Source organism: Leucoraja erinacea, chromosome 33 (genome assembly GCF_028641065.1).
Source record: "Leucoraja erinacea ecotype New England chromosome 33, Leri_hhj_1, whole genome shotgun sequence".
Classification (NCBI taxonomy): Eukaryota; Metazoa; Chordata; class Chondrichthyes; order Rajiformes; family Rajidae; genus Leucoraja; species Leucoraja erinaceus.
Window position 1 is genome coordinate 14,737,619 of NC_073409.1, and position 18,075 is coordinate 14,755,693.

The 18,075-nt window shown below is 44.9% G+C and overlaps 1 protein-coding gene across 1 annotated transcript in view; it reads left to right on the top strand.

The window, feature by feature from the left end:
- smad3b (SMAD family member 3b) overlaps positions 1–18,075 on the top strand; it is a 77,497-nt gene that overhangs the window by 47,091 nt on the left and 12,331 nt on the right. Inside the window, exons 2-5 of the mRNA XM_055661430.1 lie at positions 8,164–8,357; positions 10,199–10,333; positions 12,695–12,769; positions 13,597–13,650. Coding sequence (XP_055517405.1) covers positions 8,164–8,357; positions 10,199–10,333; positions 12,695–12,769; positions 13,597–13,650 — 458 coding nt within the window. The remainder of the gene's footprint in view (positions 1–8,163; positions 8,358–10,198; positions 10,334–12,694; positions 12,770–13,596; positions 13,651–18,075) is intronic.

Consider the following 18,075-nt stretch of genomic DNA (forward strand, 5'->3'; position numbering starts at 1 on the left):
TAATACAGGACTAGCAGGATCAACACCCATTTCTACCTGACTCCAATCCAGTGCGGCACTTCCTCCGCAGACAGTAGAGCCTGACTATATCCCTGCTGCCTCCTGCAATTGCATTTCCTGCACCACATTTGGAGCGGAGAGTGGCCACTAAAGTGGAGGAGACTGTCGTCTACACCGGTGATGTTGTCTCCTGGAAAGACGTGGAAGGAAAACTAGGAAAAGAGTTTGTTCCTTTTGCAGAGCGTTAGAAGATGATAAGTTCAAAGCAGTTTTATTTTTAATAAGCAGCAAACTCTGGTCATTGCTGCTCCTGTTTGAAGTATTTAAATGGATAAGATCTTGTGTGTATGTGTGTGTGTTTATTTTACCAGCTCTTTTAACGTCTAAATTAAGCCCTGGCTTTTTAAACATGTTAAAAATAGTGCTATTGAACAGTTAACGGCTGATTGCAGTGCTGACTGGTTTAATGATTGGCCAAACTGTTGCCACAGCCTTTTGAAGGTGGTGTTACTTGTGTCTGGTGCAGTGCCTGTTGTGGGTTAGAGGGGTTAGATTCCAGCAGCACGCTCTCCCTCGCACTGACGTGCCCCCTGATCAGACCCCCTCTGCTCCCGCTCCACTGCTGATGCCGAGTGCCACCTGTTCCTCCACCTCCTGACTCGAGTTATTTGGCTCAATCCCCTCCCCCAGCTCCGTAACCTACTGTACCCCAGTGTGGAATTAAACTTTTATTTAAAAAAAGCAATTGGCTAGCACTACGGCAATTTCTTTTCCACTGGTTATTCGCCTCTTGAGAGGGTCCCGTGAGTACAGTAAGCTTTTGGCGGAAGAAAATTTAATATATTCAGAGGTCTTGCATGTCTGCCACTTTAATAGCAGCACGAACCCGAGTTATGTCAACACACTGCATTAAAATAGTGGAGAAGGTTGTCCTGCAGTGCATTGTGCTCCTTGACTGATGTATCTAGTCTTGCATGTTTCTGAAATAAATCACGACAGCAACCTTTGAGCCATCTGGCTCATGCCATTGCTCGTGGACCAGTGTGATTTAAGTTAATCATAGAAGGGTTAAAGGAGACATGAGGGAAAAAGAGTGCTTGATACTTGCAGTGAAAGGCTGGTGAGGAAACATTCATTCCAAGTAGAAAAGTGGCTGGATGAGAAGTTGAAAAGCTATAATTTACCACGCAGTTCCTTCTGCCCCCCTTTATCTAACTTTCCCTTTTGACATTTGGGTGGCGCAGCAGTACAGTTGCTGCCTTACAGTCCCAGAGACCCAGGTTCGATCCTGACTAGGGGTGCAGTCTGTACGTAATTTGTATGTTCTCTCTGTGACCACGTGAGTTTTCTCTGGGTACTCCGGTTTTCTCCCACACTCCAAAGACGCACAGATTTGTAGGTTAACTGGCTTCTGTAAATTGTCCCTGGTGTGTAGGGTAGTACTAGTATATGGGATGATTGCTGGTTGATGCAGACTCGGTGGGCCAAAGGGCCTGTTTCAGCGCTGTATGTCTAACGTTTAAATACCTGTATGTTGTGTGCACCACAACTACACTTAAGGGCCTGTCCCACTTTCACCACCTAATTCGCAACCTTTTTTACTCGTGGACATTTTTCATCGTGTTGAAAAAACGCCCCGACCTACTTGATGCTATGAGTACCTACGACTAGCATCACGACCTGCTACACCTACCTATGATCTCCTACGACTTACCTACGACCTACCTACGACTTCGTGACGGCCATGCTGCGAGTATGAGTCAAGGGCAAACTCGGCAGAGGTTGTGAATTAGGTTGTGAAAGTGGGACAGGCCCTTTAATCACCAGTTTGAATTTTGCATTTATTTTTCCAAGTTTTCTCTTAATTGCAATTTTTGTGGCGATGGAGTCTATATTTGATGAAAGTGAACTTTACAATAACTGATCATATTCTTTGATAATTGATAAACATTGTTTGCTGTGGCAGGAAGTTTATGCATGCCATCTCATTGTAAATTAGGGATCTTTTAGGATCCCAGAAACAACTTTTTTTTTTCCTTTCTCCCCACCTTTGTAACGTATAATGGAGACTAATTTACCCATCAGCTATAGTGGTTGAGAAATGGCTCTATACAGGGCATGAGAGCTCAGCAGGCATTCTGCCTGGTCACTAAATCCTTTATCTATTCCTGTGCATAAAGGGTAAGGTAGCCCTCTATTCCATAATGTAGACCTGTTTCACTTTTCTCCTTGGCAATCCCAATTTTAATGAGAATTCCATGTGCATCAGCTCAGTAGTGAACAATGTGGAGCAGTGTTTCAAGCTTTGTGGAGAGTGCTGTCAGCCCTTCCAGAGTCCTGCTTTGGAGACCTGAAGATATCTAATCCAGGTTGGTACCCCAGTGACAATACTGAGGAAGCACTGCGCTGATGCTTCCCCCAGTGCATTCAAGGCTAGAAAGCCGTAAGTTTGGCCTAAGTTCATGAAAAAGATTATAAAAGAGCACGGTCTTTAAAAAGTTAGCAGTTGGATCAAAGATTTTCCATAGTTGTTAATGTGTCTCTGATTTCATAGTGCCTGCTATATTATCCACCGTGTCAAATTATTTGGGGGACTTAAAAAGTGCATGTTGTCAATCTTTGCAGCTGTTTTTGTCTGCAATAACATTGAATAAATGCTAGAGATTTCTGAGCCTCCGTTTTACTGAGCCTGCATCATGTTGCATGTGTGGCCGCTAATTTTATTTGTGCGTTTTGACCGGTAGCAACAGCAACGTATCAGCTACCAATTTCATTTTTCCTCTTTTACAGCTGTTTATAAGAATTCTAGCTAAGTACATCCGCTGTAAAACTCCTTGAAGCAGCCTCCTTGACAATGGGTCGCACAGAGGTGCCACAGGTACAGTTACTGCTGCACAGTGCCAGGGACCGGGTTTGATCCTGACCCCGGTTGCTGACTGCTCGGTGTTTGTACATTCTCCCTGTGACCGTGTGGGTTTCCTCTGGGTGCTCTGGTTTCCTCCCACATCCCAAAAATCATGTGGGTTTATGGGTCGATTATCTTCTGTAATACCCAGCACACTGATGCAATCATAAAGAAAGCACATCAGCGCCTCTGCTTCCTGAGAAGATTACGGAGAGTCGGTATGTCAAGGAGGACTCTCTCGAACTCCTACAGGTGCACAGTAGAGAGCATGCTGACTGGATGCATCGTGGCTTGGTTCGGCAACCTGAGCGTCCGAGAACAGAAAAGGCTGCAAAAAGTCGTAAACATCATCCTCGGTTCTGACCTCCCTACCATCGAGGGTTCTGACCTCCCTACTATCGCAGTCGCTGCCTCAAAAAGGCTGCCAGCATCATCAAGGACCCACACCATCCTGGCCACACACTCATCTCTCCGCTGCCATCGGGTAGAAGTGACAGGAGTCTGAAATCTGCAACATCCAGATTCAGGAACAGCTTCTTCCCCGCAGCCATCAGGCTATTAAACACAACTTCAAACAAACAATGAACTATAACAGCCTATTGCACGTTATCTGTTTACTGATGTGTGTGTGTATATATATATATATATATATATATTCTATGGTATATGGACACACTGATCTGATCTGTATTTATGACTACAATATCCTGTTGTGCTGCAGCAAATGCAAGAATTTAATTGTGCTATCTGGGACACATGACAATATTCTCACTTGACTTGACTGTTGTAATATTGCCCTTGGTGTGTAGGGAGTGGATAGAAAGTAAGATAACATAGCCCTAGTGTGCACTGGTGATCGATGGTTAAGGTGGACTTGGTGCGCCGAAGGGCCTGTTTCCATGCTGCATCTCCAAAATGTAAATACAACCAATTGGGTCGGTTCGTACTGTTTCTATATATGTGCGCGTGCGTGCATTGTGTCTGCTTGTGGCACTCTATTCAGTGTCATCTTCAGGGCAATGTTAAAATGAGGAACTATCTTTGCACCAACCATTAACAGACCTCCATTTGTTTACAGGAAGAGGTACTATTTTAACCCATACCCCTGCTAAACTAGTTCCTGTGCACATGATTCACCAACATCGACTTTGGGCAGGTTTCAGCTGTTAGCCAAGGGCATGTGTGTGTTTTAAGTTGAACCACCTGGTGGAAGGTTCAGCAGGTTTTTGTCTGGCTGGCGAGAGAAGATGAAAGAGGCTGTGGGACTCTCCCATGAGGCTCATTGGGGCAATTCTAGTTCCCTGGAATGGATTGTTGCTTCTCAGCCAAGTCCAGGGTCAGCTGCCAGGATTCAAGTGGCTCACAGAGTAATGGGATTGGGGTACATTTTCACAAGACGGGTTCAGAAGAACTATCCCCAGCATTTCCACCAGCCAACCAGACGAAACAGTAGGCTTTTATTTAAAGATCAGCCATTGGCACTGCAGATTATGTTTGTGAAAGCTGTGGACTGCCCGGTCCAAAAACCAGACCGACCCAAAAGCGGATGGGCGGTGACTCAAGGTCTGAATGGTTGGCACGAGCCACGTGTAGGTATTGGATTCACACAGACTCCTGCAACAGACAAACATGCTGGTAACATGGAGAATAAAAACAAGCCGACCTTTACAAGGTCAAATTCTGCAGTAGTTTGTAAGGCCCCATGTCAGCATTCAGCCTTGTAAACCTGCAAGTAAACTGCAGTGTGGGCTCCAGTAAAGCGCAGAGTAGCACAAATATTTATCTTTTCTCTCATGTCTCATTTCTCTCTTTCTCTCCATTTTTTTTCACCTTTTTTCTTCTCTCCTTTTCTCTTTCCCTCACCTCTCTCTTTCCCTCAAATCTCTCGTTCTCTCCCTCATTCTCTCCCTTGTTTGTTCTCTCTCTCTCTCTCTCTCTCTCTCGTTCTCTCTCATTCTCCCTCGCTCATTCCCCCTCTCTCGTTCTCCCTCTCTCGTTCTCTCTCTCGTTCTCTCTCATTCTCCCTCTCTCTCTCGTTCTCTCCCTCTCTCGTTCTCTCCCACTCTCATTCTCCCTCTCTCATTCTCCCTCTCCTTTTTTCACTTGCACACTCTTTTCATCCCATGCCACCAATGATTTTTGTCTGCTCATTGGTTTGCTGTCCTTGCATTCTTTCAGTTTTGAAATCATTCCTCATTACTTCCTTTCACATCCAATGTCCATTCTCTTTTGTGCTTCCTGCGGCATTCTGACTAATCCTAGTGCCAGTTATTTGGAGTGGGTGAGGGGCTCGCAGGTGGGGATGTATGTCTGGAAGAAGACTGAATGGCTGTTTAGGAGCCAGATTCTTCAACACTGTGACAAAGGAGGGGTGCAAGGTCTCTGCAGACCCAAGGTATTCAATGGAGCCTGACAGGAGCCGAAGATGGGTCGGCTTCAGATTTCCAACCCGTGGACGCAGGATGTTTTGGGGCAGCCCAGCTCTCGATAAATTAATGTATCACTTTAACATGTAGTAGTCAAATTATTAGTGGCTGTGGCCTTACAGTTCTGGGTTGAGTGGATATTGAGCAAGCCTGGGATTCTGGGCATCTACAAATTATTTGCCAAGGTTATTAGGTGAAGGTTGCTCTGCTCACGACCTTGGTACAACATTCGTACACATTGTTAAGAGTGGCTGATATAAGGTAGGATGATCGCTGGATTGCAAGGGGACGTTTGCAACAATATCATAAAGATGAGGCCTAGATTTGATGATAGAATAAAGAAGCTATTGGTTTCACTTTTACTTTAAAAAAAGAAATGGTTGATTATAACTGATAAAAAGTTTTGAACTCTGGCCCAAATCTTCTAGACTTTGGGAATATCCAAGGGCATGACTGTACCTTTTAATTACACAGCAATGTTGATAAACTTCTTGACTGTCATCATGACCTGTATTAGCATGCCTGGTGGTGTATCAAAACAGTGACTCCTTTCTCTCTCAAGTTCTTTGAGAATGAAGGCTGTTTTCTGCCATCCCTCTTGGTGCAATGAGATGGCTCAGTTTCTCACGGTTTGTAGAAACACCAATCTCGGAGAGCAGCGGGGGGGGGGGTGGAGAATTCACCCAGTGGGCACGCTGCATAAGGGAGAGAGCAGTGGCTACAACTTGCCCATGGGGAGATAAGTTTCTGTGTCATTATTACATTCTTGTCATGATATCTTGCTGGGCTTGCCTTTTGAAAAGTTGCCAGTTCTGTGATGTGGGGAACACTCCAACCCTTTTGTGATATCGCAAGCTCCCTTTAAAAAGCAACGTGATCATTCATTCTGTATTGTTTTGGTTAAATGATTAAATATTGGTCAGGAGAACTCTGCTCATTGTTGAAATGTTGCCATGGGATTGTTGTCCCATCTTGGGAGAATAAAGGGGTCCTGAGCTGAGCTTTTCCTCCAAAAGGGGCGCAACTGGTAGAGCCTTGCACAGCGGCAACATTTACACTCCTGGAATCGTCCACCTAAGCGGTGGATGTTCATTCAATGTTGAGATGGATAGATGTTGTGACTCTAGAGAAACCAATAGATTGGGGATCAAGTGGGCAATTATTGATTGAAGTATAATATCAACCATGAGGGTACAGGATGGATGGCACACAGCGGTAGAGTTGCTGCTGTACAGTGCCAGAGACCCGGGTTCAATCCTGACCTCGGGTGCTGTCTGTGTGGAGTATATACGTTCTTCCTGTGACTACGTGGGTTCCCTCCGTGTACTCCACTATCTCCCACTTCCCAAAGACTTATGGATACGTAGGGCTTATTGGCCTCTGAAAATTGCCCCTAGTGTGTAGGGAGCGGATGTGAAAGTGGGTTAGCTAGTGTGAACAGGTGATCAAAGTTTGCCATGGACTCGGTGAACCAAAGGGCCTGTTTCCATACTGTTTCTCTGAACTAAAACTAAAAGATGGAATCTTTGCTGGAGCAGCATTGGGAGACGGGCAGAGACTTTGTGCCTGGTGTCTTCTGGAGAGGGAATTGAACACAGCCTTCTGATTCAGAGCAGGAAGTGCACTGTAGTGAGGTCCAGCCAAGCATCAGTTAAAGGTGGCCTTACTCTGCACAGACCAGGGATCGAGCATCTGACCGACTGGGTCTGAATGTAATGTAACTGGTCCGAGCCCTTGAGATGTGCTCAGCATATGTATTTGTTTGTAGCCCTGTTACTAAGGAGCAAAACACTGGTTGTCTCATATGTGAATGAAACTTGTTGTGACACAGTAACTTGCATGTAGCCCACGTAAACATTCCAATTGAACCTTGGCTGCGTTCCTGGATTTGGCAATCTGATTAAATATTGTGCGGTTACAGCAGGAATAATATTTCTTCTAAGCTTCAGCGCTCCTCACTTGAATGTCATTCCCCTCTCTCTCTCTGTCACTGAGACCTCTATTTCTTCCTCTCCCTGATCAACTTTCTTCAGAGCATTTCCAACAATGCTCAACTACCTCGCCCAAAGACGTGCCCGGCATTTATTTCATGGGGACTTCTGATATCCGCGGCTCTGTAGATGGGGCGTGTATGAACCTGCCCGTTGATTGGGAAATCCTCAATTGTCTCCTGGGCAGGAGTGATGTCTACAGAAATTATCTCCACCTGCAAACCCAACAAACAACATGATCGTGCAAAGTCATGCCCACATCCTAACTCTCTTATCAACTTGCATTAAAAAAAAAGGGGGTTGGAGTATCTCAGCTGGTCAAGCAGTATCTCTGGGGTGTCTGAAGGTGACTTTCCCAACTCGAAATGTCACCTGTTCATTTCCTCCACAAATGCTGCCTGACCCGCTGAGTTAATCCAGCACTTTGTGCTTTATTCAAGGTTCAGCATCTGCAGTTCCTTGTGTCTTTCGTTCGACTTGTGCTGTTATCAAAATTCTGAAGCTTGCGTGGAAATCCCAATATGGCCTTGCACCCACCTCATTCACTCATGATTTCCCCCCAATTAAGCCATGGTTTTAATCTTTGGTGGCCATTTGTTCATGTGTCCTGGATCCCGCCCAGCCAAGATGGTCCCCTCATTTTAATGAAAACGGGTTTCCCAGATAAAATGTGCATTGGAAATCTTCTGAGAGCATTCCACGGTTTCTTATTGATGTTTCTTTACGACAAAATTAATTATTGGTGCTGCCTCACCGTTGTAATTGAAATGTTCATCACATATCGGTTGCGAGCTTACTGTTGATGCTGCTCTAGTTCTGATGGAGTGTCGTTGCCCCTTAGGTCTCTTGATGGAAGGCTTCAGGTATCCCATCGGAAAGGCCTGCCCCACGTCATCTACTGTCGCCTGTGGCGCTGGCCGGACCTTCACAGCCACCACGAGCTTCGAGCCATGGAAATGTGTGAGTTTGCCTTTCACATGAAGAAGGACGAGGTCTGTGTGAACCCTTACCACTACCAAAGGGTGGAGACCCCAGGTAAGAGCAACAACTAGAGCAGCACGCAGATACTGTATGCACAAGATGGGTGGGATGGGAAGTCACGTAATATGTATTACATGAAGGTCTCTATTATTGGCACTCATCAACTTGCTGAGAAGTAGATCATTCAGTGAAGACAAACTTTATTGGCGACAGTCATTCAAGAGTACAAATGCTAATACAAGATACAATCCCAAGTTTGCAGCTATCCACCAGCCTTAAGCAACACTCTCCCTCGTATTAACCATATGCAACATAACCAGGATCCAAGTGAAGGGGAAAAGATTTAATAGGAATCTGAGGGGGTAACGTTTTCACACAAACAGTGGCGGGTGTATGGAACAAGCTGCCAGAGGAGGTAGATGAGGCAGGGACCATCCCATCAAGGTACATGGATAGGACAGGTTTGGAGGGTTATGGATTAAATGTGGGCAGGTGGGACTAGTGTAGCTGGGACATGTTGGCCAGTGTGGGCAAGTTGAAGCGAAGGGCCTGTTTCCACAGTGTATCACTCTATGATGCTAAGAACTGAAGGTCTGTTTTCCACATGAGCCTGCATGGATTTAGCAGTGGTGCATAGTCACTGCTCTTGAGAGCTGCCTGGGCCCCGGATTCAGTCCATGTAGGAAGAAACTTCAATGATAATCCTTAAGAACATCCTTAATGTACCCGGATGGGTTCACACACCAAAATTCCTCCACCCTGGCCACTGTTCTTGTTCTTTCTTGTGTTTGAGGCGGAGAAGAAGCCCTTGCCGCACGAGACGAGTCTGTGACGTTTCCCCTTGCTACGGCTCGGACTGAGCAACTGAGCGGGAAAGAAATAAATGGGGATGATGCTGGAAATGTTCTGCGGGGCAGGCAGCATCTATGGGGGAGAGAAGTGACTGGTGTTTCAGGTCAATGGCCCTTCATCAGAATTGGGAAAAGTGAGAAAGGAACTAAGTTCCACATGCAACCATTTCCTGAGGGTCAGAGGGTTGAAACATTCACTCAATTCTCCCTCCACAGACGCAGACTGACCTGCTGAGTGTAGGTAGCTACCTCTACCCCCTACCCCAGTTACTGAAATCCCATGCATAATTCATAAATCATGACCCACAAATTTTAAGATAATGGAATAAAACTCGCTCTCGTGCAACTTGCTTGTTAAAACACAAGTAAAGATATAAATACAAAATGTATTTATTTTCCCGATGCATGCACTGATGATGCAGATTCACGTTATGGAAACTTGCAATATGAACTGTTTTCCAGTGATGGAACCTCCTGTGATGTGGAGTTTGCCTGTGTTTAATGCTGACTTCCTGCTTTCTTGTCTTTCAAGAAGAGATATTGAATTTGGGTAGGGGTTCCCTTGTGCCTCCCAAATCTCCCGTTATGTTCAAGTGCGGTAATTTGTGACACAGTGCACAGGGGGGTCTGTCCACAGCAGAGTCCCACAGCAGTGAAATGAGTGACTGTTCATTTGTTTAGTTGGTGTGGACGGCAGGCAAACTCCCTGCTGGCTGTTAAGTAGTGACGTGGAATCTTAATCAGCCCTGTGAACAGAGTGTCAAAGACCCTATTTTAATTCTTCTGCCAGTGGACAATATTTTTTATCAATGCAGCCCTAGTTTAGTCAACGTTATTGAAATTCCAGCAAGGAGCCCAAAACCAAAATGTTGTGACTCGGGTGAGAATGCCACCCGCTTGCCAAAGTGGCATCCAGTGGGTATCGGAAGATTTAGGTAGGAAAAAGAAGCTTTAAATAGAGAACTGTTCCATTGGCCTTAAATGAAAATAATCTCAAGTCCTTTCTATTCGTTGTGTGTGTGTGTGTGTGTGTGTGTTTTACAGTTTTACCTCCTGTTCTCGTGCCAAGACACACAGATATGCCTGCTGAATTACCACCCCTGGAAGACTACACACATTCCATCCCAGAGAACACAAACTTCCCAGCGGGCATCGAACCACAGTGCAACTACACACCAGGTACCAAACTACATTCCGGGACATCACTTTTTCTGCTATTTGCAGTGCCGGAGATGAAAATAATTTCACTGGAAAAAGAAAAAAAAAAAACCTGTGAAATGTATATAAATAGAGTAGAGCAACAGACGTTACATTCCAAAAGAGTTTGAAAGAAGCTCACTGTGTTGGTTATCAGATTTTAACACACGAGAGCCGCTGTGTACTCACGCAATAAGCCTGATGTAAGACTGCAATTTGTAAAGCCCTTTATCAAGTTTCCATCTCTTGGTTTTAAAAGTCGGTGAATAATCATAGTTGTGGGGCAATTTGACTTTTTGTCACTCGAGTTGGTTGCAGCCGAAATGCATCACCTTCAACCAATGTTTCCTCTCTGATACTTCATTGGTGTGGATCAAAGTGCAAATTATATTCAATTAAGAAAATGTAGAATTACAGAAACTGGATGCCGTCATTGTAACCATAGAAATCCAGTTCTAAAAACACCTGCTGGTGTAAATCTTTTCATTAAAAATTAAGGTGCCATCCTTAGCTATCCCTGTGTGTTTGATTCCAATCCTAGGGTATGTGATTCTTAACTTAAATGTCCCAGCAAGCCAATCAGTTTTGAATGGATAACGTAGAAACCAGGAACTGCATTTGTTGATTTACAAAACAAGTTCGAGTAATTCAGTGGGTCATGCAGTGTCCCTGGAAGAAGTGTCCTGACCTGAAGCATCACCTATCCATGATCTCCAGGGATGCTGCCTGACCTGCTGAGTTTCTCCAGTACTTTGTGTTCTTTTTAGGATGGATAACAGATTGTTGTAGAGTTATGTTGCAAGGATAAAGGTCCATAGGCCCAACTCATCCATAATGACCAAGATCTCCCTTCTAAGCTGGTCCCATTTACCCGTGTTTGTCCCATATCCCGCTAAACCATTCCTATCCATGCACTTGTCCAGTGTCTTTTAAATACTGTTATAGTTACTGCTTCATGTCCTCTGGCAGCACATTCCATATACCCACCACATTCTGAGTAGAAATGGTTGCCCTCCAGGTTTGTATCTTGTTGGTCAATCGGTGGAGTGAGTGGTTGTGGATAGTGGTGGCCATCAAGGGAGCTGCTCTGTCAGTGTGCTGAGCTCCTTGAGTGTCATTGAAGCTACACCCATCGAGACAAGTGGAGAGTGTTTCATCAGTCTCCTGATGAGCCTTGTAGGTGGTGGACAGACTTTATGGACATAGAAAGTGAGTTACTCCATAGGATTCCTGCTCTTATAGCCACGTCGTGTATATTGGTATTTATCATCAATGGTAACCCTCAGAATATTGATGGTGGGGATTTATTGATGGTAATGTCATTTATTGTCAGGGGGGTGGGATAGCTGGATTTTCTCTTGTTCGATAGTCATTGCTGCACTTGTGTGTTGTGACTATTACTTGCTATCTATCAGCCGAGGCGTGGATATTGTCCAGGTCTTGCTACATTTAGTTAGAACATGTTTCATTATCTGAGGTGTCGTCAAGGTTGTTGAACATTGTGCAATTGACAGCGAATATCCCTACTTGTGATCTTGCGATTGAAGGCAGTCACTAATAAAGTAGCTGAAGAAGGTTGGGTTTAGAGTACTACATACTACCTCTTCCTGCAAAGATGACCTGTGGCTGATGATTGGCCTTCAACCACCACCACAACCTTGCTTTGTGCTGGGTATGATTCCAATCAGTAGAAGGATTCCCTCCTGTGGCCAATGATTCCAGTTTAGCCAGAGTTCCTTGATGCCATACTCGATAAATTGCAGCCTTGATGTCAAGCACCCCCACTTCATCTCTGGAATTCAGTTCTTTGCCTCAAAAATGTTTTGTGACGCAGCTGGTAGAGCTGCCATCTCAGCGCCTGAGATTCAGGTTCAATCCCGATTCTCGGGTGCTGTCAGCGCAGAGTTTGCACGTTCTCCCTGTGACTGCCCAGGTTTACTCCTGGGGCTCCAGTTTCCTCCCACATCCCAAAGACGTGCGGTAGTGTACGTCAAATGGCCTCCGTAAAATGCTCCCAGCGTATTAGGAGTGGATGAGAAAGTGGGATAACAAAGAACTAGTGTGAATGGGTGGGCCTCAAGCCCATTTCCATGCTGTATCTCTAAACTAAACCAAAGTAATGTTGGCACAGGGCCAATTGTTGAAAGCAATTGGTAAATAATAACAAGACATTCAGGGGGACCTGGTCCAACTTTAGAAAACACGATCAAACGTAACAAGATCTCTACCTTTTTTACCCGTCACTCTGGAGCCTGCAAATGAAACATCCAAACTGATGCAACATCTAACCTCATCAGAACATGAACAGTGGTTTAATAATGATATTCTTTTTCTTCTCCTTAGAAACTCCCCCGCCAGGTTACATAAGTGAAGATGGAGAAACCAGTGACCATCAGATGAACCACAGCATGGACACAGGTAAGGGCTGTACAAACATCGTAGAGCAATTTCAGGCGAAAACGGTTAGTCTGTTCCTGAACACCTTGAGCCATGTTTAAGAATGAATGTCTTCCAAGCAGTGCTATTGCAGGCATGATCCACAAATTCCCGATGAATTGGAGAAGCGGAGAATGTTAGTGTGGCGAGGGACAATGATGTCCCTTGCAGACACAGGTGAAGGGTCACTATTTTCCATCATGCTGTCTTGTCGTGTGATGATCCCAACACCAGTGGCAATTTTTACATCTCCATTTTTTCCCCTTCACCTTTGGAATAAAATGGACTTGTTCCTGGGGGTAACATCACATGACCCATGCCTTCAACCATTCTTCTTTGCAGTCTCACCATTGCTTGACATATCCAACCAATCAATGGATTACTCACCAATTAAATTATCAGCCTGTGTTTCCTGTTCCTCATAATTACAGAAATAATAATGAAAATCTCTTTATTATTTGTGTAATTATGAGAAATAGGAAACACGGGTTGATAATTTAATTGAAGTATTCTGTTGAACCTCTCTTGATTTATTTTCCTGGATTTTGTCACCAGCAGTGTCATGAAAATTATTGTTTAATTTCAGCATTCTCCAGGGGAATTATGGAGATGATTGGACTCAGAAGTTTGGATATTGCACTATTTGGTTCTGTCTGATTATTGCCATTTTAGAATTAACAGTAGAGATACGTAAAATGTTGATCATTAAGAGCAGACACCACTGCAGATATACCTTTCTTCGGTTGATATGAAATATGTTGTGAATTGTTTCTGGACATTTACATTGTTGCTTTTCTGACTCTGTTTAGGGTCTGCGGCTGACCTGTCACCAAACCCCTTGTCACCAACACACAGCAACTTGGGTGAGTCCACAGAACCACAAATGCAATGATTGCAGATTGGCATTTACCTTGTTGTATGTTTAGAGTTTATAGATATAGTGCGTTATGGAATCTCCCTTAGCTTGGGGGACATAGGAAGGCGCTGTTACTTAATTCATTTACAGCTGAGATGGGCAGATTTTTAGACTGAGGGAACCAGGGGATCTGGACAAAGTGCACAACCAACTATGGTCTTATTGAGTGGGCAATAGTGGCCTTTCAGCTTTTGTTTTCTAGTTCCATATTCTGAGCAACTATGGCAGGTACAGGCCACATTTAATGCAGTAGTTACTTCAGGCCAGGGATGAAGATAAATGGAAGCACCCCAACCTGAAGTCATCTATCCCGCAGTGCAAATGTACCCAAATAGGAAAATACCTTTGCTGAACTACCAGGTTATTTTTGGGTTACACTGAGAATCGGGAAATTCAAATTGGAAAATAAATCTGTTTGTCTCTCTTTCATCCACCCTTTCGTCTCATTTTCTCTTTTTTCTCTCTTTTCTGGTGCCTTTTTTACACTATAAATCATTGCTTTCGTTGTAAGTAGCTTGTTTACCAGAGGTTGGAGATGGATGAAAGGTGCGAGCTGGCACCGGTTGACATTTCGCTGAGCAGGTCGGGGAGTAGCCCATGTAATATTGAGAGCTGCCGTTTTTCAAGTGATCAGATTTGAGTGAGCACCGCTGATGATGGAAGTTCACCCCCAGGTCACAAAGTTTACATTGGCAGTCGGCCCACGGTTTAGCTTTGTTTGCCTGACTCAGTGCTACTGGAGCACACTGTCCCACAGTGAACAAGAGACTGTTGTTTAACATTCCAGCAACAGTGGCTGGTCGGGCAGACGTGGGCAGCTCTGCACAGCGACAACAGCTGCTGGGCAGGGCTCAAAGACTGTGAACTGTGGCTTCCAGGAGATGCATACACTCGGTCTACTTAAATGGACCCTTTAGTTAAAGGTGCACATTCGTCAGAGCAACTAAACTAAAACATCCCATTGGTGGACTTCAAAAATTGAGGTTTGAAGGGGAAAGAAAAGGCAGTGAAGTGGTTTGGGAGCAGAATTTCAAAACTTAGAAAGACAACTGAAGGTGCGGCCACAGAGGTGAGCAGGAGATCAGATTTGGAGCAGTGCAGGGATCTGGGAATTATAAGACCACGGGGAAATTCAGGGATGGGGAAGGGACAGGAACGGTGAAAACATAAAAGGGAGACAATATGTCTTATCAGTCATCATTGAGCTTGTTTGGATTTTGATTTATGTTGGGTTTGGGCAGTAGATTTTTGTTTAATCACCCACCCAATGATGTCAGGATCACATTCCAGAAGGTGGCACTGGATGGTGGAGGGCTGCAGGAGCCGCTAGTTAATGGTGTTCTTAAATCTATAATCCAGGGATAGAATCTGAGAACTGATCTGTTACAAATCAACAAGGTTCATTGTGTTTTCTGGAATATAAACAAAACATCCAGAGCAAACTGAAATTATCTTTTACAGTAGGTTTTAAGCAGGAACATTGTTATCTGTCAGTGTGCGTGAGTTCCAACAGTGGTCCTGATTGGTTAGGAGAGTCGTATGCTCACTTGCATCATAGCGAAGTCACAGACTGTCTGAGCTATTCAGACCCAACATCGAACCAAGTTTAAGTGTGTTGTCATGCAATTTGTAAATAAACTCTTATCTCTTTGGATGTATACATGCTATGACTCAAAGCGTCTGTAAAGACTTTACAGCTGTGAATTCTGAGGCTGAAGCAATAGCCTTGACTATTTCTGCGGTTTGGTTTAGTTTAGAGATACAGCGCGGAAACGGGCCCTTCAGACCACCGAGTCCGCACCGACCAACGGTTCCCGCACATTAACACTATCCTACACACACTAGTGACAATTTACACTTACACTAAGCCAATTAACCTACAAACCTGCACGTCTTTGGAGCGTGGGAGGAAACCAAAGATCTTGGAGAAAACCCAAGTGGTCACGGGGCGAACGTACAAACTCCGTACAGACAGCACCCGTAGTTGGGATCGAACCCGGGTCTCCGGCGTTGCAAAGCAGCAACTCTACCGCTGCGCCACTGTGCCGTCCCTGTGGCAAATAATAGTGAAGTCACCCTGTGGCTGCTCAGCCCTCTTTAAACTTTACTTTAGACTTGAGAGATACAGTGTGGAAACAGGCCCTTCGGCCCACCTTGTTTGTGCCGACCAGTGAGCACCCCATACACTTGCACTATTCTGCATACTAGATTCAATTTACAATTTTACCAAAGCCAATTAACCAGTATAACTGTACATCTTTACAGTACAAAACAGACATGACCTGCAGTCGGGATGGAACCCAGGTCGGTGGCACTGAGAGGCAGCAACTGCGCCACTGTGTGCCATCCTTCTTATGGTTGATCTTGTACTTCAATCAATAATTGCCCACCTGATTCCCAATCTATTGGTTCCTTTAGAGTCACAAAATCTTATCTATCGCAACCTTGAATGTGTGACACTCTGTGACAGAACATCCACAGCTTAGGTGGACGATTCCAGGAGTGAAAATGTTGTAGTTGTGAAGTGTGGCGAGGCACTCGGGTGCAGGGAGAAGTTGGGGTGTACAGTGGGTGTCAGCTGGTTGTAGAGAGAAAGCTGCAAACATTGAAAGTCCATCACTCCATCCTCCTTCCATTTTAAGGCATAAGGGATGAGATGATTCAGTGCGATTACCAGTGAAATGTAAACACTGGCAAATGAGTCACCAGTCTCCTCCGATGAGCCTGAAGTTGTCGGTGTGGGATTGGGAGGCAAATGGGTTTAGGAAAGATGTCTCTTTCCCAGGAAATGTTCTGATCTCTAACACAAACTGTCAGAATTGCCATTTTGCGCCTTTGCTGCTCGCCTCTGCTCTGCAAGTCACTCCTGGCCAACTGTCGCTATTTGTAATAAAATCTGTCAAGTTGAACATTTACCACATTTGTGGTTGCAATTTACACTGGCAATAAAGCGGAGGCCTAGTTAACCAGCTGTCAAAGCATTGGCGCGTTGCCATTTGAAATAGCGTGCATCTCCTTTTTAATTCTCATTCCTTTTTAGACCACCCTGTCTTTGTCCCTCTGGTCAATGCTGGAGGTGGTGAGTCCTTGCTGGGTGGGTGGGTGTCTGTGGGGGTGAGCTTGACAGTGGATCTGTGTACCTTCCTGGCGGGGGAGAAGACAAGCATACCTGACTGGAAGGACCAATTCCTACGACCACTTGTACCATGTTTCCTTCCATCACTTGCAAATCTCCCAGGTCCACTCACTGTCTGTCACCAAAGCGGATAAAGGTACCAGGTGAACTAAAGTACTTGGCTCACATCCCAATGAAGGTTCTGGTTGGGATGTTCATTGGTCACAATTGTTCCTTGTGTGTAGGTGAGTGGTGGAATCTGAGAGTTAGAATTGATGGGAAGAATGGGATTATTGTAAATGGGTGTTTGATGATTAATGTGGACAAGGTGGTCCAAAGGGCCTATTTTGGTACTGGATGACTGTGGTCATTTTCTTAACTTGCATTGTCAATTGGAGCTCTCCCACACAACCGTACTTTTGACAGTATTTCAAGAAACTTGCTCACCGTTAGGCTCTCAAAGCTGATGGGGTGGTTAACTATGTTATATTCTGAAAATAAATAGTCATTCGTAAGGCTTGTCATAAGTGGCCTTAAGACAGGTAGTCAAAAGTGACTGAGAATCTCAGCGGGTGCGGCAGCATCTATGGAGCGAAGGAAATGGGCCAAAACCCTTCTTCAGATGATCAACAGGTAGTTGCAACTTGATTCACTGCCTTTCTTACGGAAGGTGCAATGAGAATGAATTCCCCAGGTTCCAGCTCATTCTTACTACTGTTCAAGAAGGAACTGCAGATGATGGTAAATCGAAGGTAGAAAATCGAACACAAAAGTGCTGGAGAAACTCAGCGGGTGCGGCAGCATCTATGGAGCGAAGGAAATAGGCAACATTTCGGGCCGAAACCCTTCTTCACACCAGAAAGAAGGGTTTTGGCCCGAAACTTTGCCTATTTCCTTCGCTGCCACACCTGCTGAGTTTCTCCAGCACTTTTGTGTACCTTCATTCTCACTACTCCAAAGAGTGGGTCTAAGGTGGACAATGAGTGGACTGAGCTGAACACTCATGACCCTGCCAAGGTAAGTAATATTCCTTTAATACCCTGAGGGCAAATAAGGAACGCGCACTAAAGCCCCTGCGGAGCCAGCAAGGATTGAACGCCAGCAGGAGAGGAGGGTTAGGAACACAAAATACTCATTGAACGTGGATCACTGCAAAAGCTGAACGAAGTGCAAGTTTAAAAGATAAACAGGAAATGTGGCAGGAAGCTGATTTAATGAGACCAGGCAGGAACACTGCACCCCATCAGTGAACGAGCG